The sequence below is a fragment of the Cyclospora cayetanensis genome, unplaced genomic scaffold (genome assembly GCF_002999335.1).
Source record: "Cyclospora cayetanensis isolate NF1_C8 unplaced genomic scaffold, CcayRef3 CcayRef3_contig_3, whole genome shotgun sequence".
NCBI classification, from domain to species: Eukaryota; Apicomplexa; class Conoidasida; order Eucoccidiorida; family Eimeriidae; genus Cyclospora; species Cyclospora cayetanensis.
Window position 1 is genome coordinate 199,703 of NW_020312258.1, and position 27,932 is coordinate 227,634.

General features: G+C 52.7%; 4 protein-coding genes across 4 annotated transcripts; 2 read left to right on the forward strand and 2 right to left on the reverse strand.

Moving 5' to 3' along the window:
* Positions 1 to 326: 326 nt before the first annotated feature.
* LOC34620804 lies at positions 327 to 4,551 on the reverse strand. Its single transcript, XM_026338713.1, has 4 exons — positions 4,416 to 4,551; positions 3,033 to 3,807; positions 1,056 to 2,826; positions 327 to 683 (listed from the first exon to the last, which is right to left on the reverse strand). Exons 1-4 carry the CDS (start codon positions 4,549 to 4,551, stop codon positions 327 to 329), a joined length of 3,039 nt encoding a protein of 1,012 aa, XP_026194498.1.
* A 1,402-nt stretch (positions 4,552 to 5,953) lies between these two features.
* On the forward strand, positions 5,954 to 6,331 carry LOC34620805 (10 kDa heat shock protein, mitochondrial). The gene has a single exon (XM_022734039.1). It carries the CDS (start codon positions 5,954 to 5,956, stop codon positions 6,329 to 6,331), a length of 378 nt encoding a protein of 125 aa, XP_022592430.1.
* A 670-nt stretch (positions 6,332 to 7,001) lies between these two features.
* LOC34620806 (ubiquitin-like modifier-activating enzyme 5) lies at positions 7,002 to 9,758 on the reverse strand. The gene is made up of 7 exons (XM_026338767.1): positions 9,646 to 9,758; positions 9,003 to 9,207; positions 8,582 to 8,855; positions 8,001 to 8,089; positions 7,764 to 7,866; positions 7,377 to 7,525; positions 7,002 to 7,238 (listed from the first exon to the last, which is right to left on the reverse strand). The coding sequence occupies exons 1-7, from the start codon at positions 9,756 to 9,758 to the stop codon at positions 7,002 to 7,004; spliced, it is 1,170 nt and encodes a 389-aa protein (XP_026194552.1).
* Positions 9,759 to 15,237: 5,479 nt separating this feature from the next.
* Positions 15,238 to 27,828, forward strand: LOC34620807. Its single transcript, XM_026338764.1, has 19 exons — positions 15,238 to 15,253; positions 15,705 to 15,837; positions 16,006 to 16,212; positions 16,468 to 17,402; positions 17,845 to 19,094; positions 19,309 to 20,938; positions 21,110 to 22,623; positions 22,874 to 23,266; positions 23,527 to 23,647; positions 23,798 to 23,955; positions 24,158 to 24,329; positions 24,804 to 25,004; positions 25,323 to 25,574; positions 25,742 to 25,861; positions 26,123 to 26,334; positions 26,565 to 26,649; positions 26,917 to 27,121; positions 27,243 to 27,373; positions 27,674 to 27,828. The coding sequence occupies exons 1-19, from the start codon at positions 15,238 to 15,240 to the stop codon at positions 27,826 to 27,828; spliced, it is 7,890 nt and encodes a 2,629-aa protein (XP_026194549.1).
* The last annotated feature ends 104 nt before the right edge of the window (positions 27,829 to 27,932 follow it).

Consider the following 27,932-nt stretch of genomic DNA (forward strand, 5'->3'; position numbering starts at 1 on the left):
TAGCCTTGTAGTCACACTGCCAACCTGTCAGTTGACACTGTCACCACCTAAACCATTAAATCAGAAGTCATTACCGCCAGGGCCAAATATAGTTTTCTTGGTCAGCTCGAGTCTGTGGTGGTAGCTATCCAACTGTGCATTCGGAAACCAGCCTACTGACCGGACCCGGCTCGACAGGCTCCCCCTTGTATGTCCAGTACACGACCATAGTTCAAAAACAGCCATCGTAAGAGTATCTGCTCTGGCATGTGGAGCCGTATATTCTCCATCACGAGGCAGTAACCATGTAGTGTCTTTCACCACCAGAAAGCCTACACAGAAGCATTCTATTGGGCAGGCAGAACAGAAGCGCGGGCTGTCTCGCACAATTGTATGATTGGGTGTGACATGCGAGAGAAAATGGACTCCAGCAGCGCATGGATAGCACTTTCCTCTGGATGGTGAACAGGCTCCTCAGCTGCCTCTGCTGCATTGGAGCCGTCACTGCCTCCACAGATCGGGCGAACGGGGCCGGTACACGGCGCCGACTGATGTATGGTAGATCGCACGAAGTCCACCAATTCGAGTCCTACATCCTCTTCCCTTGCAATAGTCAGTGCGTCATCGAAATAAAAGGATGTAGCAACATCAGCGGTTTCAGACCCTTCCCTCTTCGCGTGCGGGCTGCTAGGGGGCGGTCGCCGCTGGCAGTGCGAATGGCGGCTGTGGCTGCCGTTCCACGGACGACAGCCTTCGCAGCAGCAACAACACGTCAGAGGCCGAGCGCGCAACAGCAGCAACAGCAGCAGAATTACTGCTGCCAAGCAGCTGCATAGGGAGCACCGAAGAGTGGGCAACGGCTGCAGCAGGAAACACATGCATGGGCTATCCCGTCGCTCAGCCCCCCTTGTCCCCGCTAAACTGCACTCGGTCAAGTTTATGCGCGTAACAGCAAGCATTAGTGGTGGCCTCTCGACTAGATTGCAGCTAACATGCGCTTTACGGAGGGGGGAAGGGGCATACACGCACAACCGCAGGAGTAAACGATGAAAGTGGGGGGTCGCATAGCGATGTACCTGAAGCGGCTGAAAGGTTTCGCAGAGCTCTGTGACCAGACGAATGAAGCCATTAGCCGAAGGCGGCAGACTGCGTAGAATCCCCTTGAGCAACTGCTGCTGTCGCCTTTTCCACAGCTCGGTTGGCTCAATCTCGTCGCCTGACTCCCCGTCCAAGCACGACATGCTATCGGATTCATCCCCTGGGTTGGCTTTTCTGGCGTGCATGCTCCGCGACCCCCCTTCTCCCGGAACCGCTGCCCGATTCAGAGGCTCCTCGCTCTCCGAGTGGTTGGCAGCGGCCTCTTCAGCAGCAGGCGCGGCCCCCTCGCACGCGCACGTGCAGAAGCGGCGATGGTAAGTCTGCAGAAATCTGGCGGAGGCATCGGTGCAGCAGGATGACAATAAGTCGAATGCAATCACGACGTCTGAGAGGCGCATGTAACCCACCTGCACCTCGGCAGCGGAATCCGCAGGGGATGGCGTGGGGTCTAGCGGCTCCGTGGCGGGCTTCAGGATGCTTCGCAGCTCGCCTGCTCCCCCGCTGCGAGCATGACTGCCAGCAGGAGGGGCACCAGATAATGCCGCTTGGCGCTCTGTAGTATGGCGTTCTGTGTTACTGTAAAACCGCAGCCCGTCGTCCTCGTCCTGCATATTCAAAAAGTGCTTGAAGAAGCACACAGCCGAGTCCCCATCCAGCGCTCCGTCCGCGCCGTCATCGTCATCGTCTGCAAAGCGCACTCGTGTGCTGCGCGATCTTAAGGGGTGCTCAGTCGGCCGTGTGTTTGCTGTGGCGGGGAGGCTGGGCGGACTCGCTTCACGCCGGTGCCCTTGCGGCTGCTTTTCTGATCCCACTAGAGCCTCTTCAAGTTTGCTCGAACACGCACGCGAGCATCGCGCCAAGCAGGGAGCCACTGCCTCCCTCTGCACAACAGGGAGTGTGGGGGTAAGTCCGGGCTCGGCGGGATCGGTGGCTCCTGTACGACTGGGACTGCACGATGCGTTGCGTCCAAGAAGGGCCTCATCGACGCATGCACTTGCACCTTCAGGAGTACTCGAGGCAGAACCATAGTCCAGCATCAAGAAGGAGGGGCTGCTCGTGACTGCGCTGCCCCTGCTCGCCGAGGCACCGCCAACGCGCGCTGCTACAGCAGCAGCAGCCTTCTCTTCCTGCGCGGAAGCCTCACGCCCCTGCTGACTGTCTACACTTTTAGGAGGCGTTTCATCTGTGCTGCTCTCGTCATCGTCTTCGACAGTCACAGGCACGCGAAACGTGTCCAACTCCAAGCTGCCGAACTGCTTGGTAAAGTCTCTGCTGGACGGCTTGGTGGAAGAAGAAATGCCGAACGTCTGCCGCTCCAGAAGCGGCTCCACCAAGCTCCCCGCGCCTTCGTCCACGAGGTCCTCCATCCCGATGGCAGCCCCTACAGAACCACCCGCATTCCGACCAAGCTGCCTGTCAAGCAGGCCAGTTGCTGCAGAGGCATCAGGCAGCTTGGAGTCTCCCGCCTGAGGCTCCTCAGTCGCACACGGCGGCATCTCCCCCTCGGCGGGGTGCAACTCCGACAAGCCATGCGGATGCGGGATGTAGGCAGCCTTCCGCTGCAGCGCATCCCCGATCCACTCCTTGATGCCTGGCCTGGAGTACATAGGCTCTTCGTCCAAAAGACGCAGCAGCTGCTGCTGCCGGTTACAGCAGCGGCTGCAGCAAAACTGCACGAGCTCATCCTCCGAAAGCGCCTTGCTGCCCCCCCGAAAGTCTAAAGTCCACCGCCACAGGGCTGCGCGTCGTCTGAGAAGCAGCACAAGGCAGCAGCAACGCAAAAGAATGCAAGATGGGATCAAACGTCGAAAAACAAACCTCCACAACGTCCCCCTGCCCCCCCGCGCCTCCCCAACCCCCCAGGCAACAAGCGCTGCGCCAGCGAACTGCCAGGCCCCTTCGTTCCCTCCCTTCCAACACCCCCAAATCCTGTCCAATCAACACTGCACGCTTACTTTTCGGGTGTCGCGACATTGCGCCTCCCACAGAAGACAAAGCCACAGCACTGCGCGGCGTGCCTCTCCACGGCAAGGTCCCTCAGTTCTGACGGTTTGAGGAAAACTAAGAGGGAAGCCGCGATGTAGGCAAAGTGCTCCATACATTGTACACATGACACCCACGCCGTTACAGGCCTGCTTTCATCTTCGACACTCGGTGCTGTCTGTGAGTCCGCGGAGCATCCTTCATTCGCTGGCATTGAATCCACCGTGCTCGTTCGGGAGGAGGCACTGCTGCAGCTGCCGTTGGCACCAGTACCAACCTGCGCTGCTTCTCCACCACCAGCTGGGGAGGGGCCTACAGCCTCAGTACTCGCCAACGGCAAGCCGAGAGAACAACCATCCGGACAGGCCGAGTCATGCCCCATCCACCCCGAAGTCGGAGGCTCATGCTTGGAGCGTCGCTGCCATAACACGTGATCGAGGGTGGCCAGCTTGCCGCTCAGGAGAGGATCCTGTTGCAGCAGTTTCGAGAGCAGAGGACACGTCAGGTAGCGCCGCATGAGGCTCGGGAGATCGCCGACCACTCCTGGATCCGACCCTTTGCTGCAGACACCACTCGAAACAGCCCCTCCGGCAGCCGCCACTGCTGCGGGAGACGATGGCTGGGAACCACCACTAGCCCCCCCCAACGAGCTGGAAGGAGGAAGTCCACCAACACGCAAATCCAACAACTGACTTTGAATCCAAAAACGCGCAGAGGTGCACCGGGCTCTGTACTCCAGCAACGCTTCTGTGCATCCACATAGACACATACAGACATACGTACACATATACACATATATATATGAATATACATGCATATGCATATACGTAGACATATACATATACGTAGACATATACATAGACGTAGACATATATATATATATACGTGGACATGTAGATATACGTAGACATGTATATATATATATATATATATATATATATATATACGTAGACACATACATATACGTAGACATATGCATATACGTAGACATACATGTACGTAGACACATACATATACGTAGACATGTAGATATACGTAAACATGTACATATACGTAGACATATACAGATACATAAATACAGACAATGCAGGGCACGGCCAAAGTGCTCCGCTTTCCAGACGCTTAAGGAGGCCCCCCTCCCCCCGCCGCTCAGACATGTTTTATGCTGCGCTTCACCCTCAGCGTCGATCGTCCCTAGCAAACAAGTAGCACGTTTTCCCCAGCATCGTAAGACAAGGGCAAGCACCAAAAGAACGCAAAGAAGGCTAGCAGAGCTTGGTGCGCCCGTTTAGGCCTGTTGCAGGCATGAGCAACGGAGGGGCAGCACCCTGCCTGAGAAGAGCATGCATTCTCACTAGCGCGTTCGTCAGAAAGGCTCTGTATGTCCTGTGCATTGGACTGCTCGGCCTGCTGTTCCCGCAGGCGGCGCCTAACCCACAGAGGCCCATGGTGTGCAGAGCCCTCTGCAGAGAGCTCTCCGCTTTCCTCCATCCGGAGGACGGACTGCACACTGCCACCGATGTGGGGTGTACAGCCTCCAAATGAACCGAAGGGCCTTTCCACCACGGCAGCTGAAAGTCACTGCAAATACACCCCCACGCAGGGGGGAGATGCCGAAGAAGCGGATATTCTCGCCGCTTTTGTGAGGCTTGCGGGATCAGACACTCTGCCTAATGCGGCCCACGGAGGCACACTTCCGAGGATGCCCCAGAGAGCTGCTGGGACCACAGGCAAAGCTAACTTGAAATAGACACAGAAGTACGCGACGGAGATCTTATGGAACGATGCAGCAGTCAAAAATGCGCCGCTCCGTGTTTTTGTGCACCGTAGGTCTATGCAACGCGGCGCAGTGTATCTGCTGAGGCCCACGAGGGTTGCCTTCGGCAGCCAAAGCCACCATCAGGTTTTAAAACCTGCGGTCTGATAACTCTTTTCTCCCGGGGAATGACGAAGAGGTTTCCAAATACAACAGACTCCGCACCTGCCGTGTTGGCCGCTGCGACCAGCGCCAGCGCAGCACCGGCCTTTTCCTTCCCGACTCTCCCCTCTCGCTGGAAGACCTGTACAAGAAGAGTAAGCTTAAATTCACTTGCCCAATAACAAAAAATGCAGTTTGGGCCGTTTCATCAGAACAACTGGAGGTCTGGAAGGGTCAGCTTGCCCCACGCCAAAAATGCACACGCCGCAGTACTGCGGAAGTGCCGGCTGAACAAAAACACGAGATATCTTAGGTTTCCCTTTGCCGAGACGTTTTTTGCTTTTCAGAGCGTGAGTCTGTCGGATTGAGCTGCGTGTAGCTGTTGCCGGGGCTGCGCGCAGCCCCACGACAGCAGTAGCAACAGCAGCAGCAGCATCCGCAGAGGGTCGCTCCTCTTCCTCGTGTACATGAAGTGCGAAAAACTTGTGGGAAGCCTTCAAATGTATGCACTACGTGTCTTCCGCTCTCCTGAGGCGTGGTTCTCTCCTATCGCTGCTCCCTGCCCCCTGCCAAAATGGTTCGTTGACTGTCACCCATTCGTGTTCTATCCTGACGTGCAGTCTCTGCCTCTCAGTCCCTCATTAGAGAATTGCGCTCTAAAAACCTGCATCTTCATGCTCCTCATCATGGGTTGTGCCTTCAAGCTCTGAAGCACGCCTGGTTCAACGCAAATTTGCTGAAAGAAGCACTCCCCACAGGGCATTCCATTTCCCATGTAGCGGGGATACCATAGTCATCAGTGACATCTCTCGCCTTCTCTCGCCTCCGTGTAACGCACTTGGCCAGTCGTAGTGTAGAAGGAAGGCCACTCCTTACGCACACGCTTCACGGGTTAATTCAGAGGTGTGTCGGTGCCATGCACAGTGACGCCCTTACAGGGTCTCACCGCAACTTTCCGTGTTCGATTTCAGGGGAATGTACCGGGAGTCAGTAGCCTATGTGCTTCTGCATGTGTGCGTTGTGGCTTGGTTTCAGTCAGGCCTAGCGTCGCGCATCATGCCACTCTTCGGGCGCTGCGTCGTGGAGAAGCTGCAGCCTGCGACGCTTTCTAAGGGCGGCATTTACATCCCATCGAGCGCCACTCAACAGTCTGGCTGCCAGATGGCCAAAGTTGTCGCCGTGTCGCCACCCAAGCAGTCAGGGAACAATTCCGTGTGCGAGGACTGGGCGAAGTTGCAAGTCGGACAGACCGTGATGGTGCCGGAGTTCGGCGGCATGAAGATCCAGATGGAGGACGAAGAGGTGTTTGTATTTAGAGGAGAAGATATTCTCGCGATTGTCAAGGATCAGTAAACTCGATGCCACCGGGGGATCACATCGGTCCTCGCTGGTGCGCACTTATCATGACGCCGTACTGGACCCCAGCAATTATGTTTTAATCCTGTATTGGATTTAATTGTTTTGCACCGTTTCCCAGACACGAGCCGCCGGCTGTGCTGTGGGAGAGTGGGGGCATCGGAGTGTGACTTAACAGAGGAAGAGGCGTTCTTTCTCACCGGGTCTTTTGCGGATAGCAGGAACACCCTTTAATGTAGCTTTTCAGTACTCACTTTGCAGGGTAAAAGCTCATTCGCAAAGTGGGGTGCTACTGCATAGCACAGCAAAATTGTGGCATAGCACAAGTGGCCTGCGCACACTGCCCGCGTCCCTTTAGTTTGACCGACGCATTAGACACCGCAGACATCTGCACCCCTCTGCAGGGCATGTCATGACATTTGAACCACACTCTGAGAGAGGCTTCCCTTTTCTACCAGCACGCATATATATACTCCATATTTTCTCTTGTAGGCAAATATGTGTGTATATTCGTAAACATATTGCTTATTCGTGTTCAAACAAGGAGTTTTAGGGGTAGATAGACGGTTAGAGGCCCCAATCGTACTGCTGCAACTTCGCGCCCTCCAACTGAACGAATGCCAAGTCAGCCTCCCTCAAAATGGAGAATGCAACAGGATGTTCCAGCTCAGCTTTGCAAGGACTTCAGCCTAGCCGCTAAATCATCGACCGATTCAAGACACCCGGTGGCCTTCTCTGAACTTGTTGTTTTGTGGGTTGCTTGCTCTTGGTTTTGGTCCTCCCCATCTGCCACCAGACTTATTCCGAAAGGATTCTCCTCGTGTAGGGGTTTGTCTGGAGCACTACTCTTCTGCACGGGGGGGAAGTAATCCTCAACTGTGAGGCTCTTTTCGTTTGCTTCTTTCTGTTCCGCATCAACAAAAGGACTACAGTAGGAACAATCCTATGCGCACAGGGCTTCCAAATCCCAATGTTTCCTTCCTGTTGGATGCAAAGTCCTCGGCCTGGTTTAAAAATCAACACTATGCATGTTGGCACTGACCTGTCGTTTGCAGCACCAGACGTCAGCGCACTGGTCGTTGGGCCGCAGCTGCATAGATGAAAAGAAATCGTGTAGAGACTCCCAGCCAATAAAAGTTGAAGGCCTGCCAAACCCCAGGAGAAACTTGAGAGCATTTTGCACCAAAAATCCTGAACGTTCAAGCAGCAAGCAAACAAAAGCTGTTCCCGTGCAACTGCCAGTCAGAGCGCCGCTTGCAACAAGTAGCTACAGAGGCTAGAAAAAAATCGTGTGACGGCATGCAACATGTATAGAAAGCCAATAGACGAGGAGAAAAGGAGGCAGACAAAAAGGGGCTATGCAGTCGATCGAGAGGACCCGACAAAGGGATAAACCTTTTTATGTCTCCATCGCAGGGCCACTACTAACCTGCAGTGACCCCCATAGTCGTCGGTAAGGATGCTGCGCAAACTCCTTCGCGTTTTATCGCGTTTTCGTCTTCATTCGTCGCCACAACGTAAGGCGGGGCGCACTGTACACAATAAACACACCCTCATGTAGCGCCCAACCGCATCATGCACCCTTACGCACTCCGCATGCTGCGCTATTCCGTAATGTCTTCATATATCGGTATTTCACAGCAGATGCGCACGCCATTTGACCAACCTGGAAACATGCGAGAATCCCAGGGATACAAAGCTGCACTTGACCGCTAGTCGCACTTTCACTGACGCCGCTGTTCATCCATGGGATGCCTGAAGGGTAATTATGAGAAAAAGCGAAGGAGCTGTGCTGCAGTTCGAATACGGACCTATACGCAGATGCACATCTGGTAACGCTGGGTAGGGCAGTGGCCAGCATGAAAATGGGCATATCCAGCATCGTGCATGCAGACTTGAAGATTGGACCCACGACAGGAGTACAGGATATGTAAAAGCACAACAAGGAGGACAGGCAAACACCCAATTTCCACAGATATAAGCGCTGAGCGGTCCTCAGAGGACCAGGTTAGTAGCCTCCTTTGGGACACCCGCACGGGAAGGAATGCAGGCAGTTTTAAACGTATCCATTCACAGGCGTATTGTGCAGTCACGTGCCAAACAGTTGCTGTTCAGAGGACATCGTGAACTGCTTTCAAGAGCGAGATGGGCGACAAGCAGGCGGAAGGCTATGTTTTGTGGTGCTCAGAGAAATGTGGGTTTCACAGCTACAGGAACGCGAGTGGGTACTCTGATAATCCCTCGTACCGGCTTCATTACAGGCCTGGCTGATTGTGATGCGAGCTGCATAGTTGTCAACACAGCTCAACACCAAGTCAACCGGATGGCTCCCTGGGCAGTGTAGTTTACGACTTCGTACGGATCTGTTTGCCTCGCCACCCTCGCCTTGTTGTTGCTGGGCCATTGATCCCTTCCCGTTCAAAATACGTGATAGGAAAAGGTCGAAGTCCTTGCAAATGTTTGCGTTGTGAGTCTCCAACTCCACGTCCGGATTCACGAAGGCGAGAGTCCGCCGTGCAGCCTGAGAATTGAAAATGGAGGTGATCACCTTGGGATGAGAAGTCAAAGTGCCACCCGTTCAAATCCAAAAACCGGACAACACAGTAGGTATTCAAAGACAATCGGACCAAGGCCCTTATTTCTCCTGTAAGTGCGCTGTTTATCTTACCTCGACCTTGGTGAGCCCAACATCCTTGGGAGTGAAGAAGAGGCGGTTCATATTCGAAAGCTCGACACAGTCGAAGTCAAAAAGAATCAACTTGCCCACACCGCAGCGAACAAGCATTTCGGCAGCTACTGAGCCCACGCCGCCCACGCCCACCAACAAAACAGCCTTTTTTGTTATGGCCTTGTAGTCTTGAACAACGCCCATCCTAAATACAGCGAGGCGCAATGAAGAATATGGATGAGTCAAGAAAAGCAGAACAGAAGCGTTAATGACAACACATGACAAACAAGTAAAGGCGCATACATATATATGCATTCAAGTACGTCTGTAGTACTTGTGGCTTCAGCGAATTATTTGCACAGCATGGGGAAAAGAAGGAATACAAAAAGGGCCAAGACAATGAAAGAGTCGTATATGGAGGAACATTAATCGTGGCATGGAACGCTCCGTTATATGCACTGCTTTTCTGATATTCAGTCTAACCCGCTGCACGCGCAAGCATGTAGATACATCTATTCGACGATGCACACCTCCATTCTAGCCAAAAGCATGGTCCTGTTCTTGCAGCTGCAGAAACGCCCATGTGTATCTGAGCTATACTCAAAACAATCATATGCAAAAGTTTCTGTATTTAGAAGCTCACCGCTGTAGAGCCATAAGCCGCGAGTAGGGGTTATCTGCGCGGACCTCAGCGCTCATTGTCTGGATCTTTGGGCGAATGCAGCCACTCATCTGGTCCGCACTGTCCTGTGCCATCATCATGTCTGGTTGAGTTACGTGTTTCCAGTAAGATGATATACCCTTGCATTCCTCTTGGACTTGCTTTCGTGTTACCGTCTCTTCCCTTCTGCGTACAGAAGGGTTACAAGCCCAGAACTACCAGCAGCTATCCAATGTCTTGCGCAGACGCACACAATAGGGCCAGCACCGACAATTGGTCGATATTGCTGCTGTTTCTCTGTGGCTTGACGCTGACAGGGCAGTTCAATGGTCCTGCGAGCAGCAGTCAGGATCAACGAGTATGTTTACTACCACGCCACCTGTCGACTTGGTTGATAGGGCAGGCAGTAAGTCGGCGGCAATTGGAAGGAACTGAATTACAAGACTTGGCAGATGGCACGAAGTTGATCTATGCGCACTCATGGCACGGGACTTGTAATGGCTGGATACTTGCGCTGGCAGATGTGCAAATGCATGGAGGCAAAGGGGCACCACGCAGGCCCAGAAGACAGGGAGTTGTGTTACGCAAATTAGTCCATGAGGTAGTGTACCCTTAAGGCTTTTTTGGGGTCGACAGATAGTCCAAAGACATAGAGAAACTTTGCCTGGTTTGACCTGGAAGCCAAGATTCAGTCTGTCGCCCTCCACTGGGATGACCAAAACGCTTACGAGGTCTTGAGAGTCGCGCCCATGAGCGCAAGCCATACTAAAGCAAAGAGCCAGCCCAGAAAAACTTCTACGAAGATAATAAAAATTGGTTATTGAAATAACATTACTGGTGAGGGCTTGTTTAGGGCTTGCCGTGGGCCAGAGACAGGCAGCAGCCAATTGCATGTTCGTGAAGCACAGAACACTGCTTGTGCGACTCGATAATGTACTTCGTGCTCACATTTATTTGTCTGTGGGCGGATATACCTGTATTGTTTATGGCCTACTATGAAATATCGGTCACAGCACATCCTTTTCAGCTGCGCGCTTAGGAGAATTCTCCGCTGAAAGTCACTTTCGTTGCTAGATTGTCTAGGGCTTCCATGAACCGAGTGGCACCAGCGCATTTCCTATCCAAATACTCTATCGCAATTAAGGCTTCATAAAGCACTTTTTCTGTAGCATGGTTGTTTGTGCATTCCATGTGTCGCTTAGCACGGTTCATTCTGTGTGTACCTCCCGTTCCAAGCTCACCAAGGGGAAGATTCTGAGTAGCAAATCTCTAAAATATCAAGAGGCAGCTCTCACTGGCTATCATAAGAGCACATGCCTTTTCTCGAGCCTCAGGGTGTCCCTATCGTGAGGGGAGAACAGCAGCCAGGATGCTCATGAATGCAACTTCCTAGAGGTCTGTGTATCCGCACAGAGCATATATTGCTTAGATAGCCGTGATAGGTAATATATACACGGGAAAGAACGTCTTAACCTTCAGTAAATGTTGTATGGGAGTCATAATCAGAAAGAAACTAATCTTGCATTGAGTGCTCAAAACTACCGAAGACCGTAGTAGTGTGTAGCTGCCTGCGAAAGTTTGGATTCCAAAGGAGGTGCAGCACCTTGCGTCTCTGCCAGCATTCCGTCGACAACCGTGGGTTAAGGACGAGAGGAATGAACAGAGCTTCGGTGAACTAGGGTTAAGCTTTTTTTCAGTGTTTTCCTGCTTGCCTGTTGAAGGCCCCTCTGGTGAGTTTAGGAAAGTAGTGCTGTAGCGAAACAGCTCCACTCAGTTTCTGAGTCTGCTACGGATGAGGCTGCATGCACGAAACAAGGCATTCACTTTTAGTGTTCTCCTGAACCAACTAGACTTTGCAAAAACCTTAACTCACTTTTTATCCGGGAGTGTAGCTGGGACACCCGGCCCCATTAAGGCGCGCTCCCCACCCAAAACGACGACAACCCAGACAGCCCTGAAATGGATAGAGCTTAGGCAACAGCATGCATCAAGGCTTTGCACACTACAGTGACAGAGAGCCAGCATAGACGACTGTAGCTGTGCCCTCAGGCAGGCGCTGGCACTGGTGAACAAATGCGAGTAGATTCCTAGAGTGCAGCACACACTCAAGGTTCCGTACAACGGAGAAACCGGCCTGCCAAAAAAGGATCAGATCTACTATTGCTTTACTTGTACATCTGACTGTAGCGAGCCCCCATTAAATGAATGTTTGACGAAGGTCAAGAGTCTATTTCTAACATAGTCCACAAAACATCCGTTGCATACCACACCGAACTTTCACAGCATAAAAAAGGCGGAATTCACGAATTCTGCTGTGTCTTCTCTTAAGAGCACAACGGCACATTTTTCGAGCTACTACTCTTTATTTCTAGTCAACTCGGGCTCCTGTCTTCTTTGCAGCGTGCATTACCGATGCGCCCACTGTATTCTCTGACGGTGCGTTTCCCCCTAGCTCGGCGTTTTGCGGCTACACGTCTTTCCCATTTCAGTCCATCGACAAAAGGGTCTCGAGTTTTTGTCGTTCTGAATTTGCTCACACCCTGCTCATGTCCTGTCGAACTGCCATGATGGAAGGGACCCCAGTACTCTTCTCTAGAAGGCTGACACCCAGTGACCACAGCAGTCGGAGTCATCCCAGGAGCCACAACTCTACCAGTGGAGAGAGGTCTTAGTCTGAGTGTCCCCACCGAAGCGATGCAGCAGTAGCCCACGCCTCGTCAGCAAGACCAAATGCCGGTTTTGCAGGTCACCACTTTTTACTGCGGTAAACCATGCGATTGAGGCCTAGCCAGGGCCTGAAGGGATCTACGTGGAACATACATGAGGCATGAAACCACCCTTAAGCAAAAGGCAGCTTTGCATAAAACAGAGACTATCGCCGGACCCTCACACAATTCCAAAATATCGTACTAGGCCTTGAGTTTTGTCGTTGTGGTCTGCCATCCCACCTGCACACGCGCCTTTAAGTTTGTAGCACTTAGGTTTTGGAAGACTTTCGTTGGTACCCTTTTTATCGTGTGCATCCTTTGCTGTGAGGTATGACGAATCTGCTACACACGCTTTGGTGTGTATTCTGTTGCACGTTCAGTCGCAGCAGGAGCACTCGTGGCGCATCAAAAGCTTTGGAAGCTTCAGGGTTTAGGATATTGTGATTTGCGTATTATGCACGCGCTGCAAGGGGCATGTGCGCAGTGTCTCTCGTTTGCTACCGTGATTTCGCGGCTTTTCTCCAAAGGAAAATATTAACAATAAGTGTGGGCAGAGGAAGAATTCCTGTTCGTCCGCCAAGGCAAAACATCTGCCCTGGAGGCTCATTCACCGTATGGAGCTTCACAAAGTCCTTTTACGCTATGAGTGCGGAGTTACATGCATCGAACCAGCCAAGAGCCACTGTACAGCGCGTTGTACTCTGCCTTCCCATGCAATTGAAGAACGGGAAGGAAGGCAGACTTCAATAAAGCGGTGCTACTGCGTTAAACTGTCTTCTAATGATCTCCACAAGGGGGATGTGGACAAAATAGATTGGTCGAAATTGAAGAGGAGGGCTTCATATTTGCCGAAAGAATAGTTGTCCAGATAGCTGCCCTCCAGAAGAGGCTCCGCAGCTTGAAGTGTGAAAGTCGGCATTTACATGGTTGTGGCATAAAATAATTTCACATGGCTGCTTGCAGTTTGTTATGTAGCACTCAATGTATAGGTCGTATTCTTCCCAGGACCTTCCCCTTGGTGGCCGCACACACTTGACAGATCCTAGCAGAAAGCTGAAATAGATTCCATCAGAGTACCCCTTTTGTTCCTGACAACACCCTAATGAGCAATCGGATGAGTAATGGAAGAATAGTCGGAGTGTGTATAGCTTCACTTTTTGCACTTCCTGGCACACGTTCATGACAATTCGCCGAAGCTTGGCACAAACCACAATGCTTGTCGAAACCTTCCTGAAGCGGAGTAGATAACATCTGCACCGCGCCGTATCATGCTCTCAACAGTAAGCCAGTATTTTCAAGTGAACTAGAGTAATAAGGACTGGGAAATTGTAGAAGAGAAGAGATAGTGGACGCTTCCAGCAACATGTGACTGAGGCCTTCTATCATCTCGACTGATTAGAGTACCACCAACACCACACTGTAAGGTCTTGATGACGGGAAAGTATGCCTGGGAGTAAATATGTAGGAGCGACATTGCTAAATCCCCCCCAATATTTAAACATTTGGTGGCAGCGTAGTATTTCTTGGCATCTTCGCCCAGTGTGTCCTCTAACTGCCTGGCTTTCACATGTTGTAATGGTGTATCGAATGGCGGCACTTTATAGTAAGGAAATCATACTACAATATCATCGAACATACAGCCGACCATCGAATATTTGTATTCCCTCTCTCCAAGGGGAGCGCCTTGCCACCTGTGCGTGATGGGACACGTGAGGTCAAGCTGCAGAACGGGGAAATATTTTCAACATGCACCAACTCACTCCACCTATGCAGGCAAAGATGTACACTCTAATGCTGCTCGTGAACTTTGTCCCCCACAAGATTCCCAGCTCCTAAATACACTGCTGCACAGCGATGAGCCAGTGTCGCACCCTTCGGCAGAGCACCTCTACAGTTCTCTGCAGTGCGCAATATCATCACAAATTAACATCAAACAATTCTTGCCCTTTATTTGACGCTCAAGAACTGAGCGCTACTTCATTTCTTTGAATCCATACTGTTCCGTCATCAACTAAGGATACATGCTCCTGCTTTAGGCAGGTAGCCCATTAGCCCTTCCCGGTTGTAGCCTTGTCCTGCTATCCCAACACGTGGTGCGATATTTGCTAAACCTTTGCAAACAACGAATAAAGTCCACAGCGCGTCACTTTGAAACATTGTATTGGCTAAAGCACGCGAAATTTTAATGTTGGTTGCGGAATGCTAGAGCACTGCCCATCGGTGTGCGGCAGCACACCAGCAGCCCTGGACAAGGCACTCGTGCACGTGCTGACAGTTCGTCATGTTTCCTTATACAGAGTAGTGTAGTGTGTATATACTGTATCTGATGATCCGGTGCACACATATAGCATACCAGGAAGTATAAGGTTAGTGGCCACCAAGGGGTCCGCATGACACTCGGCGGCTGGATCCTTGCACCCTGGCCGCTGGTCGTGTATTGAGGTATTCACGTGCAAACACACTTCGCCTTAAAAGCTAATCAGAAGGCAATTTTGACCTAGGTGAGGCGCTGGATATGCATAATTCATGCCAGAATGCCCTTCCCAGCACCCTGTTAAATGGTGTCGACTGTTGTAGGGCGGTGTGTCGCAGAGGAAGCGGTGGCGAGCCGGCGAGAGGAGAGCCCAAGGGCACCCAGGATATGCGTGTTCCTTTTACACCTGTCTACAAATTTGCGCCTTCTGAGTATTTGTCACAGAATTGGAAGAGTTAAAGCGGCCTGGACGTTTTCATTGGACCGGGGCCGTCCTCCTGAACCGCCGTTTTTGCGTAGACCCTGCTTTCAGCCAGTTTTCCGCCTCCTTCGCAAGGAGATAAGTTTCAGCGAGCTTCGCCTCTGAGGAATTACTCCTAATGCATTGCCAAGATGGTGGCTGGAAAACGTCAGTTCGAGATCCATTACCGTTGCCCTCGGGTGGTCATCACGGGTCCCCAAGCACAAGGTTTTCCCCATGATCAGTGTTGTCCGAAATGCGTGTTTCTCACTCGCAACTATTTTGCAATTTGATTCAACATTCCTTCATGCCTTATTGCATTACTGGGGTGCCGTATGTCGGTGAAGAGTATGGTAGAACCCCATTGAACTCTACTTTCCTGCAGGGATCCTCTAGGCATTTTAAGGGTTGCTCTGATAAGCAGTACTAGACGACAGTTGTGTCTCCCCCTATTATTTTTTCACACTATGCGTTGGCAGCGCCCGTTTCTCGCCACTTATATGACAGGGTTGCGGTGTGTGTGTGTGTATACAATGGGAATGTTGAACTTCGATGCGCACATAGCGAGTTTAGGACGTGACACAGCAAGTCGCATGCATGCTGATGCTGTTGTCTTCAGTTAAGCGAAACCCGGACGCCGGCGTGGCGACTGCGGTCCAGGGGATTATCCAACATCAAAAGTTCAAGCGCATGCTTTTGTTCGGGTTGCGCTCGCTTTCCGATTTTTGCAACCCGAACAATCAGCTCTACCAGTGAGTCTTCATGTGCCCTCCCATTGTGGGTGTACACGGGTAATCCTTAGACGTAGGCTTCGTGAATAGGTGTGTGTGCCTCTCTCTAATCCGTCTTTCCCTTTGGTGGATTGTTACTGGCTGTGGCAATCCAGCAGAAGTGCGGTGCTCCTTTGGCGCTTTAATCAGGGAAAATGCTCAAGACGCCATGGATAGGGGAGTTCTCCCCGCCATGCAAACCGCAGTGGAAACTTTTCCAGACGATGAAGACCTGATGACTTGTTGCTCGCGAATCATCTGGGCAATGTCTGATGCCTGCAAGGATGATTTGGATGCAAACCGGATTGCACTTCTGGCAGCTCATGGAGGACCAATTTGCTTGGGTATTGTCAACAGGTAAACTACGCGAAGGTTTTGCGTGCTAGGTGGCGTTTATTGGGGGGCTTGACTGCAATCGATTCGCTGTTCGCTGGTCCTGCACCGTTGTGTCGAGTTCATCGTCGCTCCAAACGAAGGGGCAATCATTGGCTTGTGCCTGCATGCTGCTGTTTCGGGGCCAAGAACGTTCAGGGAGACCACAGAGTTCCCTTACCGAGCGCGATGCCGTGCAGTATACACAGTACACTGAAACGCGTGTGGTGTTTTCTCCAGTTCTCCAAGCGACTCTTCGACTGTGGCTGACACGATGACCTTTGTCGAGAATATGGACAAGACGGGGAGTCCGTTGGACGGGGCCGCTTTGGCTCCTGGTTTATTGGCCATCTTTACAAAGAAGGTGCAGGTGAAAACGGCAGCGCGTGTGGCAGCAGCTCTTGCAGTTGCTACGAATTCTCCGGCAGGCGCAGCGGGCGCAGCGGCAGCGGGTGGGATGGAGGCAGTTCTTGCTTTCTGCCTGGCGAGTGGGGATATGTCAGAGGCTTCCGTGCAGTGCGTTGAGGCCACCTTCGACGCATGCAAGCACTTGGCAGAACAGGGGCAGGCGCAGGCCCATGTGCTGGAGCAGTGTATTGGTGTGATGGATAAGTATCGCAGCAAGAAGGGTGCCTTTGCAAAAGGTTCTGCAGCGTTGGCAGCGATGGTTGGACCGGAACAGTTGCAGCAGTGTCTTTCTACACTCAAGTCGAGCTCGCCAGGAAGCGCTGAGCACGACGAGGCTTTAACGACTCTTGGATCAATGTCTTACATTTCTTCTTTCACGGATGAGATCGTACGCGCGGGGGGTATCCCCATGTTGTGCGAATTGATTAACAGCGGCCTGACTCAACTCGAATCGAACCCCGAAAAGATCTACAAAATGATTGGAGGCGCAGCGAAAATGCTTGCCCGCATTGCCTCCAACCCTTCAAACGTCGATTCCATGGTTCAGGCGGGCGCTGTTGCCACACTCGCTACAGCTGTGTCGTATTGCACAGAAAATCTAGAGTGTCTAGGGGCTTTGTGCATGGCCCTGACTCCCCTAGCTGCGCGCGAGAGTCTAGCTAGCGAAATTGTACAATACCAAACATTCGCCACAGTCCTCCCCCTCCTCTATCAGCATGTCGAGAACGCAGACTTCGCGCCTTTGGCAATGGAACTTGTCTCCAATGGTTAGAGCACCACTCACTCTTGTTTGTTTGTTTGCCTCTGCCTGCATATCTGCTTAGTTTTCGTTTGTTTGCCTTTCTTTCGCTTTCTTTTTCTGTTTGTCTGTATCTATATCGCTGTTTCACTGTTTGTAGCGCTGTCCATCTATATGTCTTTCTCTGTCTTTCTCTAGCTCCCTCTGCTTGTATGTATCCCTATTTCTCTGTCTACCTCGCCATATATCTCTGTCTGTCTAGCTTTCTCCATTTACCTCTTCTCTCTGTCTGTCTGTGCGGTCGAGGGTTTCTTTGACAACTTGCTTGAGAGTGCTGCTTTTTAGGCTCTCGCGGCGCTGTACTCACTCACTCCTTTCTCCCTGCCACAATTCATGACCTTCTCTCGAGAGAAGGGCGCAAGCAGATGAGCGTCATGCGACACTATGTGCGACTGTGCGTTGGTTTACAGGTTCGCAGCACGCTGAGCTGCACCAGCACATGGTGGGGAACTTGGCAGTGGAGATCTGCGCCATGTGTTGCAGCTATCACTTGAAGGATACGGCCTTCCAGGCCAATGCGATCTTGTCACTTAATCGGTTGGCTGGCAACTTGTCGAGCGTTCACAACATTTTGGAGTATAACGGCTTTCAAGGCATCAACGCGTCGATTGTGGCTAACATCCAGGACATAACCATCGTGCAGGGCGCTGTGCAGCTGTATGAGCAGCTTTCGAAGGTGGCAGATGCCAAGTCTTACATGGCCAGCACAGACTGCGTCGATGCAGTGCTAGAGGCGATGCTTGAGCACGAGCAGAACGAGGCGCTGGTGAACTCGGGCATCAATTGCTTGGCGGTGATTGCAACGGAAAACGATTGCAATCGCCACCTCAGTGGTCTCGACACAGCTATGCAGACAGCCAAGGGAGATCCCGACAGGGCGTACCGCGCGCTTGCAGCTGTTGCAGGTCTCAGCCGAGTGAGCCATCTGCGGCAGTCTTTCGAAGCCAGAAATGCGGCGGAAACGATCATGAAGGGAATTCAAAGCTGGATCGATGGATCCCGTTTCGATGGCCAAGGGCGCGTCATTCGCGCTGGTCTGAAGACTGTGAAGATCATCAAAGTCAGCGGGGACGGAGACCTGACGCAGGTGCTGGTGAGCATGTGCGATATTGCATGCCTTCCTCAAATGAAGCGGATTGTGGAGTTGGAGGAACCTGACGACAACATTCTGGTGCACTGCACGGCGAGCGCTAGAGACGTTGCGGCCACCGGCAGAATAGCCAGAGAAAGCATTGAGAGTGCCGTGGAGGCAATCATGAAGGTTATGCGCAAGTACACCGACAGCAGACACTCACAGATCAACTGTCTGGATGCCCTCAACTACCTTGCCTTGTGCGATTCTGGAGGCGGCGTGGCGGTCCTCGTGAGATCTGGCGCAGTCAATGCGGTGGTCCAGTATCTCAACAAGACACCCATGTACCTCAATGCCCAGATTGCGGGCTTCACGGTGCTCGCAACATGTGCCAAGGTTGATCCAGCATCAGCGGAAGTCATGAAGAAGTGCAACGTGCTGTCTGCCTTGAAGGTGGCGATGCGGACACATTCCAAGAGCAAGGAGCTCAAGAGAACCATCGCCCCTCTTCTTGCATTGCTGATGCCTGTCGACGCCCTGGAGCGCGAGATAGCCGAGAGGATTGCAGAATGCAAGGATGGAATGGCTGTACGTTTGGCTGGGGTCGTATACGGTCCTGCATACATGCCTGCATGTGTATGTCTGTGTATGTGTGGTACGTGTATGTATGTGTGTGTATGTGTGTGGTGCCTGCCACCTCGGCCTTTGATTGAATGCCAATCACGACATCGAGCGAGGGGAACACACACGTGAATTATGCGGTTGTGCGTGCATGCATGTGTATGTCTGTTTATTTTGTCAGAGGAACAACGTTGCTGCTATGCACGAGGCCCTGGGGGAGCTGAACGAGCTCCTGGTATCGGCCGAAGGTGCCAAGATAGCCGCTCGTTTGGGAGTTGGGAGCGACTTGGAGCAGTTTGCGGGCTATGTGTCGGCGAACAAAAGCGTGGCATTGGCGGCTACCGACTACGACATCCTTGGGAATGATTTGCACGTGTCGACAATGTCAGAGATTGCGCACGCCGTTGAGCAGATGGCGTCGGTGCGGATTGGGTGTCTCCACGCGATCAAGACAGGCAACGTGGAAAGCGTGCTGAACTTGTACGCAACTCTGAATGCGACGGAACGGAGCAGCTTTTCTGAGGAGGCGGCGTTGCATTGTCTTGAGGCATTGCGTCTCATGGTCAAGACGGATAAGAAATCGGCGGATATCGCGTTCGAGCTCAACGTGGTGGCTACGCTATGCTCTGGCATTGACAGTTACCAGGAGTCTGCGCCGGTGCTCGCCGCAACATGCGGGTGCCTTGCGGGGCTGGCCACGACCCCTGCCCGTGTTGAAGCTCTTCTTGCGCAGCCTGACTTTGACAATCTCGTCAATCGGCTTGTGCGGATCATCAGCGAGGATCCCAGGAGAGAGAACAGACTTGTGGCGATTCAGGCGCTGCGCGAGCTTGTCGAGCGATGCAACGATCCTTCGTTGGCGGCCAGGATCTCGGAGGCGGGTGCTGTAGTTGCGCTCTTCGCGGCTATCGAGAATTACGGCGACGACGAGGAAATCGTTCGCGAAGCGGCAACTACCTTGGCGCTTCTGGGTATGAGCGATGACTTGCGCCGCTTCTACGGCAACGACGTGCGTGTCCCTTGCATGGTTCTGACCACGGCAATCGACAAGCAGAAGAACAGCGATGCGGCTGCCCTCCAGTTGCTGAGCGTGATGAACCGTATCACCACGCGGGAAGACCGCCCAGTGCTGAAGGAGTTGGGGGCGATGGGCCAGGTTGCGGACGTGATGCGGCTGCATTTCGACAACGAAAATATCACAAAAGTCGGTGGTGAGCTCTTCGCGAAGATGGGTGCCGACGAGCAGATCAAGAGCATCATGCTGCAGATTATTGCGACAGCAGAGAGCGGCGACGAGAACACCGTGGCTACCGTAGACGCACTGAGTTCACAGCTGGCCATGTTTTTGGCAGCCCCCCTGGAAGACCCTGCAGATGCGTTGCAACACTCCGAAAAATGCCTCACTGCACTCACGACAGTGCTGCAGATGGCACCCGAGGATCAGCGGCTGCACGGGAACGTCGCCACCGTGGCGCGTAGGCTGTGTGATCGCTGCTTCGACGATCCCAACGATTCTTTCGGAGCATGGGCAGTGGCAAGCAGCGGCTTGCTGCATCAGCTGGGGGGTATGATTGCGGCTGGACAAGTAGACAGCAACAAGGGCTTCTTGGTTCCTGGCTACAGGACGTTGGCTGCATGCGCTGCAAATCCGTACAGCATGCCCACCCTCCAAGAGGTTGCACCTACGATCTTGCCGCAGACATACACGCTGCTGGAAGCCCACAAAAACGATGCGGAAACGACCGCGCGCATGCTGGAATTCCTCAGATACTTGGCCGAAGATGCGAACGGAACGGCCCTCGTTACGCAGTGTACGCTGAAGCAGACGCATCCGATTGCACCAAACGCTTGTAGAGCCCTGTTAACAATCCCTAACGAGTAGCCTGGCGCTGAGGGCTAGAGCCACTGTGAGAGAAAGAGTCAGAGACAGACAGGGACACATTGCGTTTGCTTGTGTATGTATTTTTTGTGGATTCGTGCAGATATGACGGGAGCCTCTGGCGACATTGTGGCCCTTACCTTGTTGCTGATGCAGCAGCACCAGCAAAACGATGCCGTTGTTACGTCGGGCATGTACTTGTTGGGGGCGCTTGCGTACAACGGTGCCGTGGCGAATGCTGCGCCGATTCCGCAGATTTCCGATGGTTCTGCCTTGCGGGAGTGCGAGGCGGTGTGTGGAGCGAATGCCAGCGAGGAACGCATGATCGCATACGCAGCGTTGCTAGAGCGTTTGATTCTGTCGCAGTCTTACGGGGATGCTCTTGGCCAGCACAAGGCACTCGAGAAGCTGGTTCTCAGGATGCAGGCAGAGGAGGAGAGCAAGAAGTTGTCGGAGGAAGAGCGCATTGCTATGTTTTCCGCAGTGTGCAGGGTGTTCATGGCCGCCGGAGCCGCTGCGATGGTTGCCGATATAGAGCAGTCCAAGGGATTCGACCTTATTGTTCAGGGCATCGAGGACTATCCAGACAACCCCACGCTGATCCGCGATTCTTGCCGTGCCTTAGCTGCCATGTCAGCGAGCGATGCCAACTTGGCAGCGCGTACAATTAAGGAGGCGATCCCGCTGCTGTCCGCGGGGGAGGCGCAAGCTACGATTGCCGGTGACATGGAGTGCTCTGATGCATACTGCGATTTGATGATGCAGCTCTGCGCTGCGGAGGGCAACGGACGGCAGCTTCTCAGCCTCGACGGCGTCGAAGACACCCTAAGCTACGTGGAGGCGCTGTGTGATGCGACAGGAACCGAAGAGGCAGCCGAACTCAGAAAGAAGGCTGCAATGATTCGCCAGGCCATGGCTGATGATCAGCCACACGAGAAGACCTGCAAGGACGTGTATGACCTGCTGAATAATCGCGTTGCATCTTCGCTATCCGTGACGATTTCCGAGGTGGCAGTTCTGCAGGAAGAACTCGAGTTCGTCTTCGGTCGCATGCAAATGTACAACGGAGAGAAGCTTGACTGGAATACGCCAGTTGGCGCCGACCACCAGTATGGAAACATGGCCTTGGAAATTTTTGCATCCTCCGCCCCGAACTACAAGCCGCTGCAGCAGCAAGACTTCGTCAAGATGGAGCTGTCTGTCATCAAGAGTGTGAAGGACGAAGAAATCGTTCTCTACGGCGTGAAGGCTCTGGCAGCAGGATGCAAATTCCCAGCGTGCGCCCAGGATACGGCGAGGACCACCGGTAGTCCGGTTATTGTTAGCGATGCCTTGAGCAGAGTCAACAAAGTTACTGACATGACAAACGAGAGAAAGGAGGAGCACTTGTGCGCGAGACTCCTGCTGGTGGAACGCGTGGCCGTCAACCGCAATCTTTTCAACAAGACGCACGCCGTTTCCGAGCTTATTCGCTGCTGGAATGACTTCGACAAGGGCCTCTACACAACCACGCTGCTCAGACATGTGTTCCGCGCCATGAGGCGTGTTGTTTCGGACGCGCATGTTGATGAATTGCTCAAAGCCAACGTGCTGCAGCGGCTCATTGCCATCATCAAGGTAAGATCTGCAGCCGCTGTAGCGGCTGACAAGACCCCTTTCTACGGAGACGGGGGATTTCCCCTTTCACGCCAGAACAAGGCTTCATTCGATTCCGGCTATCTTCTGAGGGACAGCTTTTTTAAATAGCTTCGCGTCTGCCTCGGCGACATGCCAACAAGCGGGGGAGAGGGGTGGCTAGCTGCCAGTCCTCGTGTCGAAAGCTATGCGGGGATGTGCGGGCTGAAACGTGTTGTGCATGCGCGTTCAGGACTTGAACGCGGACATCGCGCTGCTGCCTGATGTGCTCTTCCTGTTGGGATCTCTGGCAGTTGTGCCAGAAATCAAGACGAAAATAGGCGAGCTGGATGGCGTGAATGCCTGCTTCGAGCTGCTCTCTCGCTCTCTGCCAAATCCGCAGGCCACAGCCGTGGTGACAAACACCTGCCTGGCGTTCGCCAACATCTGCATCGGTCATAAGAAGAATACTGAATTGTTTCACAAGCTTGGAGGTCCCGATCTCACTGTACGCGTCTTGAATGAGCGCTGCACTGAATATGATGTCTGCAACGCTGCATCCGTGTTGCTCTGCAACTTGCTGTACAAGAACGAGTCGATGAAGCAGCACCTCGGAACCAACGGAGCTCCCGCTGCTCTTGTGAAGGTAGGACGTGATGCAAAGAGGTTGTTCACTCTGTCTGTGTGTTTTTTGCTTGTGAGAAGCCCTCTCTGTATGAGGCTTGCTGTACAGCATCCAGTGTGCGGCTTCGTTCGTCTCCGGCAGCGCTGCTTGCGGCTGCTGTTGCTCTTGCTGTTGCAGTCGTTCCCAAGTGGCCACTATTATGGTGTATGGATGTGTACTTGTACGTATGTGTGCTGGTGTATATATATATTTATACATATGTGCGTGTGTGTACATTATAGGGTCTATCGAATTACGATGGTTCAAATGAACGCGCCGCGATCCGTTGCTTAGAATCGCTCTTCAAAGCGATTAGCAATTTGTCGCTGTACACTCCAAACATTCAACCCTTCTTGGATGCAGGTACGCCTTTCGGAGGCCGTCCGAAATCCTTATATACATTTGAGCGGTTGCAGAGAAAGAGAGAGAGCAGGCAGATAAGTGAGACGCGTCTGTGCTGAGTGTGCGGTGGTCGTTGTGGCGTACAATGTTGTTTGTGCTATCCTGTTTCAGGAATTGAGAACGCGTACAGTGCGTGGCTTAGCAATCTGACGGAGGAATTCCCTGACGCGCAGCTAGAAACCGGGTGCCGCACGCTGGCGAATCTTGTGATGGAAAATGACCCGAACAATATGCGGAAGTTCGGTGTCTGTCTGCTTCCGTGCATGCAAGTAGGCTTTCAGGCGACTTTGCTGGTGCTGCGGCTGAGCCCGAGAGTTTTCGACTGCAAGCCAAGGCACCGTCAGAGAGTGTGGCGAACCGTTTGTGCTCGTGAGGCGGTGTGCTGGAGGCGGATGCTGCTGTGGGTAGGAAGGAGACGGGGTTCATGTGTGACACGCATGCACTCTGCGACGCTGTAACTGATTGTTTTAGGTCGCAAAGCAAGGACGCCAGGAGACAAAGGCGCTCCTGCTACTTCTGGACATCGAGGCCTCCCTGTGTCGTTTGAACGAGAACGCTGTCACGTTTGCAGAAAACGGCGGTATTGAAACAACGATTCGCATTATTCATCAATTCGATTATGACGTCGGCCTGCTGACGTTGGGTATGCGACAGCAACAGACGCACATACGTTTTTTTGGACGTGGCTAGCGCGCGTCCCAAAAAAGCGAACGCCTTTCCCTCTGCTGGTGGTGGCATCTCTTTTCGTGTCGCTGATCGAGTGTCCGTCTGTCTGTCTGTATCTCAGCGTAGCCATCTGGTTCTGAGTTTTGTGGAATGGATCGAACTCTAGGGGCGCAGTGTTCCTGGGCTTTTCTTCTGGGGTATGTGTGTGTGCGTGTGTGTGTGTGTGTGCTTGTATACGTTGTACCGCATTGCTTGTGTGTGTATGTGTCTAAAACGTGCATTGTGTACATGTGTGCATTGTGTACATGTGTGCATTGTGTACATGTGTGAACTCTGTACATGTCTGCATTGTGTACTTGCGTGCATTCTGTACATGTGTGAATTCTGTACATGTGTGCATTGTGTGCATGTGTGCATTGTGTACATATGTGCATTGTGTAAATATGTGCAGGCATCCACTTGCTGAGTATCCAGTCGAGCGTCATGTCTTCGGTACAGCGGATGGTAGAGGCTGACGTGTTTTCCATTCTGGTGGGATGCGTGGAGGTTGACGCTGAAGGCAACGAGGTAACAGACCTTGTTGTCGGTGGTTTGCGCTGCACTCGGCGTATCGTCCGGTCTCAAGAACTCGCTTTCGAGTATTGCAACGCAGGTGCGTGTTGTGTAGACAGTTAAAAAAACTCTTCTCGAGGGAGAGAGACGCATCCAGGAGCAGTCAAGGGAAATATCAATGTAGATAAAATATATATATGCAGAAATAGATGGTTTTTTAAGCGAAATTGCCGTGTGTAAGACCCTGCTTCGGGCCGGTCGCCTAGATGAGAAGGCGGTTGTGTGTTATTTATGTGTCTTGTGTTTTGTGTGTGTTATTCGTGTGTATTATTTGTGTGTGCTGTATGTTGCGTGTATTTTGTGTGTATTCTTGCATATTGCATATGTGCGTATTTTTGCGCGCCAAATATTCGTGCAGGTGGCATTGCGACTGTGGCGAACGTGATTTGCAAGTCGATTAACCAGCCGATGGTGATGCTGGAGGCGTGCCGTGTGCTGCTTTGCCTCCTCGCTTTAACGACACGTTCCCAGGATGAGCGTGCGGCAGCTGTCCAGGCGCTGCACGATGCAGCCGCGAAGGCTGCGCAAGATTCGGGGGCCATCCCTGACGAGAACGGCGAGATTCCAGGGGCAGAACCGGATCCCGAGGAGCTTGCCAACGCAGCCTACGGTGCGTGGTCACTGGGGGGTATATTTCGACGTATATAATCTGAGAGGGGGGGAGCTAGACGTGGAGGAGGGTGGGCATTGTAGTTCTTAGCGTGTCCATCTAACGCCTTTAACCCTTCGTCTATTTTTGCGCCATCACGCTAGGGGCCTGGTCCTTTTTCCTCTCAGGCGGTTGGTATCACATGGGCATGGACGAGGTCATGATTGGCGCGATCATTCAAGCTGTGTGCGCTTGTGCCGGCTCGGAGGCGCATGCGAAGCAGCTGCGTCTGCAGCGCGTATGCCTCGGTATGTGGCGTATCGAAAACGACTCCTGAGAAGTCTCTTTTAGCCTTGTTTGTAGCTTCCATACACACGCATACACTCTCGAGAAATGCCTTTGCGGCGTGGAGGGGCCTGGGGGGTGGGTAGGGGGGACGTTTTTCGCGAGTCTCTTTCTCTTGAAAGCTTTCTCCCCTTCTTCGAGTAGCCCGCAAAGAGCGGCTTCTTTGCAGATCATGGTCTTTGCGCGGAATAGAGGCGTCCTGCGGTGCTGTGGCTGCGTCTCAGGTGTGGCTGCTCACTTTGTTTCGGAGCAGATGGGTCAAGATTCGTTTGTTGGCAGCGGCGGAGAGTTGGTGATCCTGCAGGCTCTAACCACGTTCGCCGGAGAGATGTCTATTGCGCAGCTCTCTTGCATCATTGTAAACTCGATTGCAATGACGTCGGGAGACATGTACGATAGTATCAAGACGAAGGAACTGGTGCTCGCATTCAAGGGGGTGAGGCAGGCAGTGCAAATGAATGCAAGCTAGCAAAAAGAGGCAGACAGACAGGCAGGGCGGTCTTCTGCATGCAGGACATCCGAGCCTGCCTGCAGATCTCCGTCTCTTGAGACAAGCTGCTAGCTTGTTGTGTGTAGAACGAATGCGGCTTCTCCCATGCCGCATGACCGCCCACCCCCTTTTACTGGTGTCTAACAAGCTGCGCCCTCTGCATGATGCCGCCGCAGAGTGTCACTAAGCTGCCAGTCAAGAAGCCCGAGGAGAAGGCGATTCGCGATGAGTGCCAGAAGACGCTCGAGGCTCTGAGCTCAAGTGCGTACTGCTGTTGTGCATAGAGCGCAGGTGCTCGAAGCAGGATCTTTGCGAAGTGTTTCAATACGCAGGCCAAATTAGGCGGCTGTCGTGCTTGTGTTGCAAAGCGCGTATGTGCCTACGTAGGCACATACGCGCTTTGCAACAGGCGTTTTTTTTTCATGCAAATAATTCTTTGTAGCAGCCGCGCCATTCGCCGCTCAGGTTCGGTGCGTCTGCGTTATGTTTTCTTGGTGTGCTGTGCATATGGCGTTTCTGCGAGTTCAGGCCTGGACCCGATGGACGCGTTTGCATCCACAGTCACGGAACTGGATTTGAATATAACGCAGTGGAATGTCGATCCGTATCCCAATGGCGTCCACGATCTTCCTGTTCATGTCAAGGATGCTCTACGCAAAGGCGGGGAGCTCAAAGTGTACATCGGTGACAAGGATGCAGATAAAATCAGATGGCGCAGTTCTCAGGACCTCAAGTGAGGCACGATTCGTGCAAAACAAGAGCATTCACAGCAGCGGCACCCCCTGTCCGATTGTTCTTTTGTCTTCATGTTTCAAACTTTCGTCCTACTAGTGTGTGCTGTGCCCTTTTCGCAGCGCTTTTGAGTGGAATGTGGGTAATGAAACGGATTGGAATAATCGGGTTCCGATTGTTCGGATTCGAAATGTGGCAAAAGGCCTCTCTCACCCTGCGCTTGTCAAGGCAAACAAGAAGTCGTCTAGGACGGGTGGGCATGATTCGCGGTTTTACGCATCACGTGCAGGGTAGTGCCCGTGCCCGCAGTTGAAGAGTGCAATATGTATAGCTAATACAGCTGCATTATGGAAGTAGATTCGGGGTATTCGTCGGATGCTGTTTGATTCTCTGCACGATTAGGTGCAGATACGTGCTTCCTCGGGTATGCATTGCATGCTCGGCTTCGTCAGTCCTGGTGTGCACCTAGGGCAGTTTCGCACCTACACCACCACATGAGTGAGATAGGGAGGGCACAGGAGCTGTTGTGTTCGCCTGTGGTTTCCCGCTTCAGTGACCTCAAAGATTTGCCTCTGCGTCTTTGGACCGCCCAACGAGGATAACCCTGCTGGAATCGAGCTGCCACTTCGGGCAAAGAATCAGAAGGAACGTGATCAACTGGTAGAAATGCTTGTGCAGTGGCGTGACGCGGCTACCTACAACTTTTGAGTGACGTCTGCTTCGCTCGTGGATCATCAGTTCATGAAGGACAGTGAAGTTGCCATGCTGAAGTAACCGGGCAAATAGAACCTCATGAAGCGATAAAAGCGGGA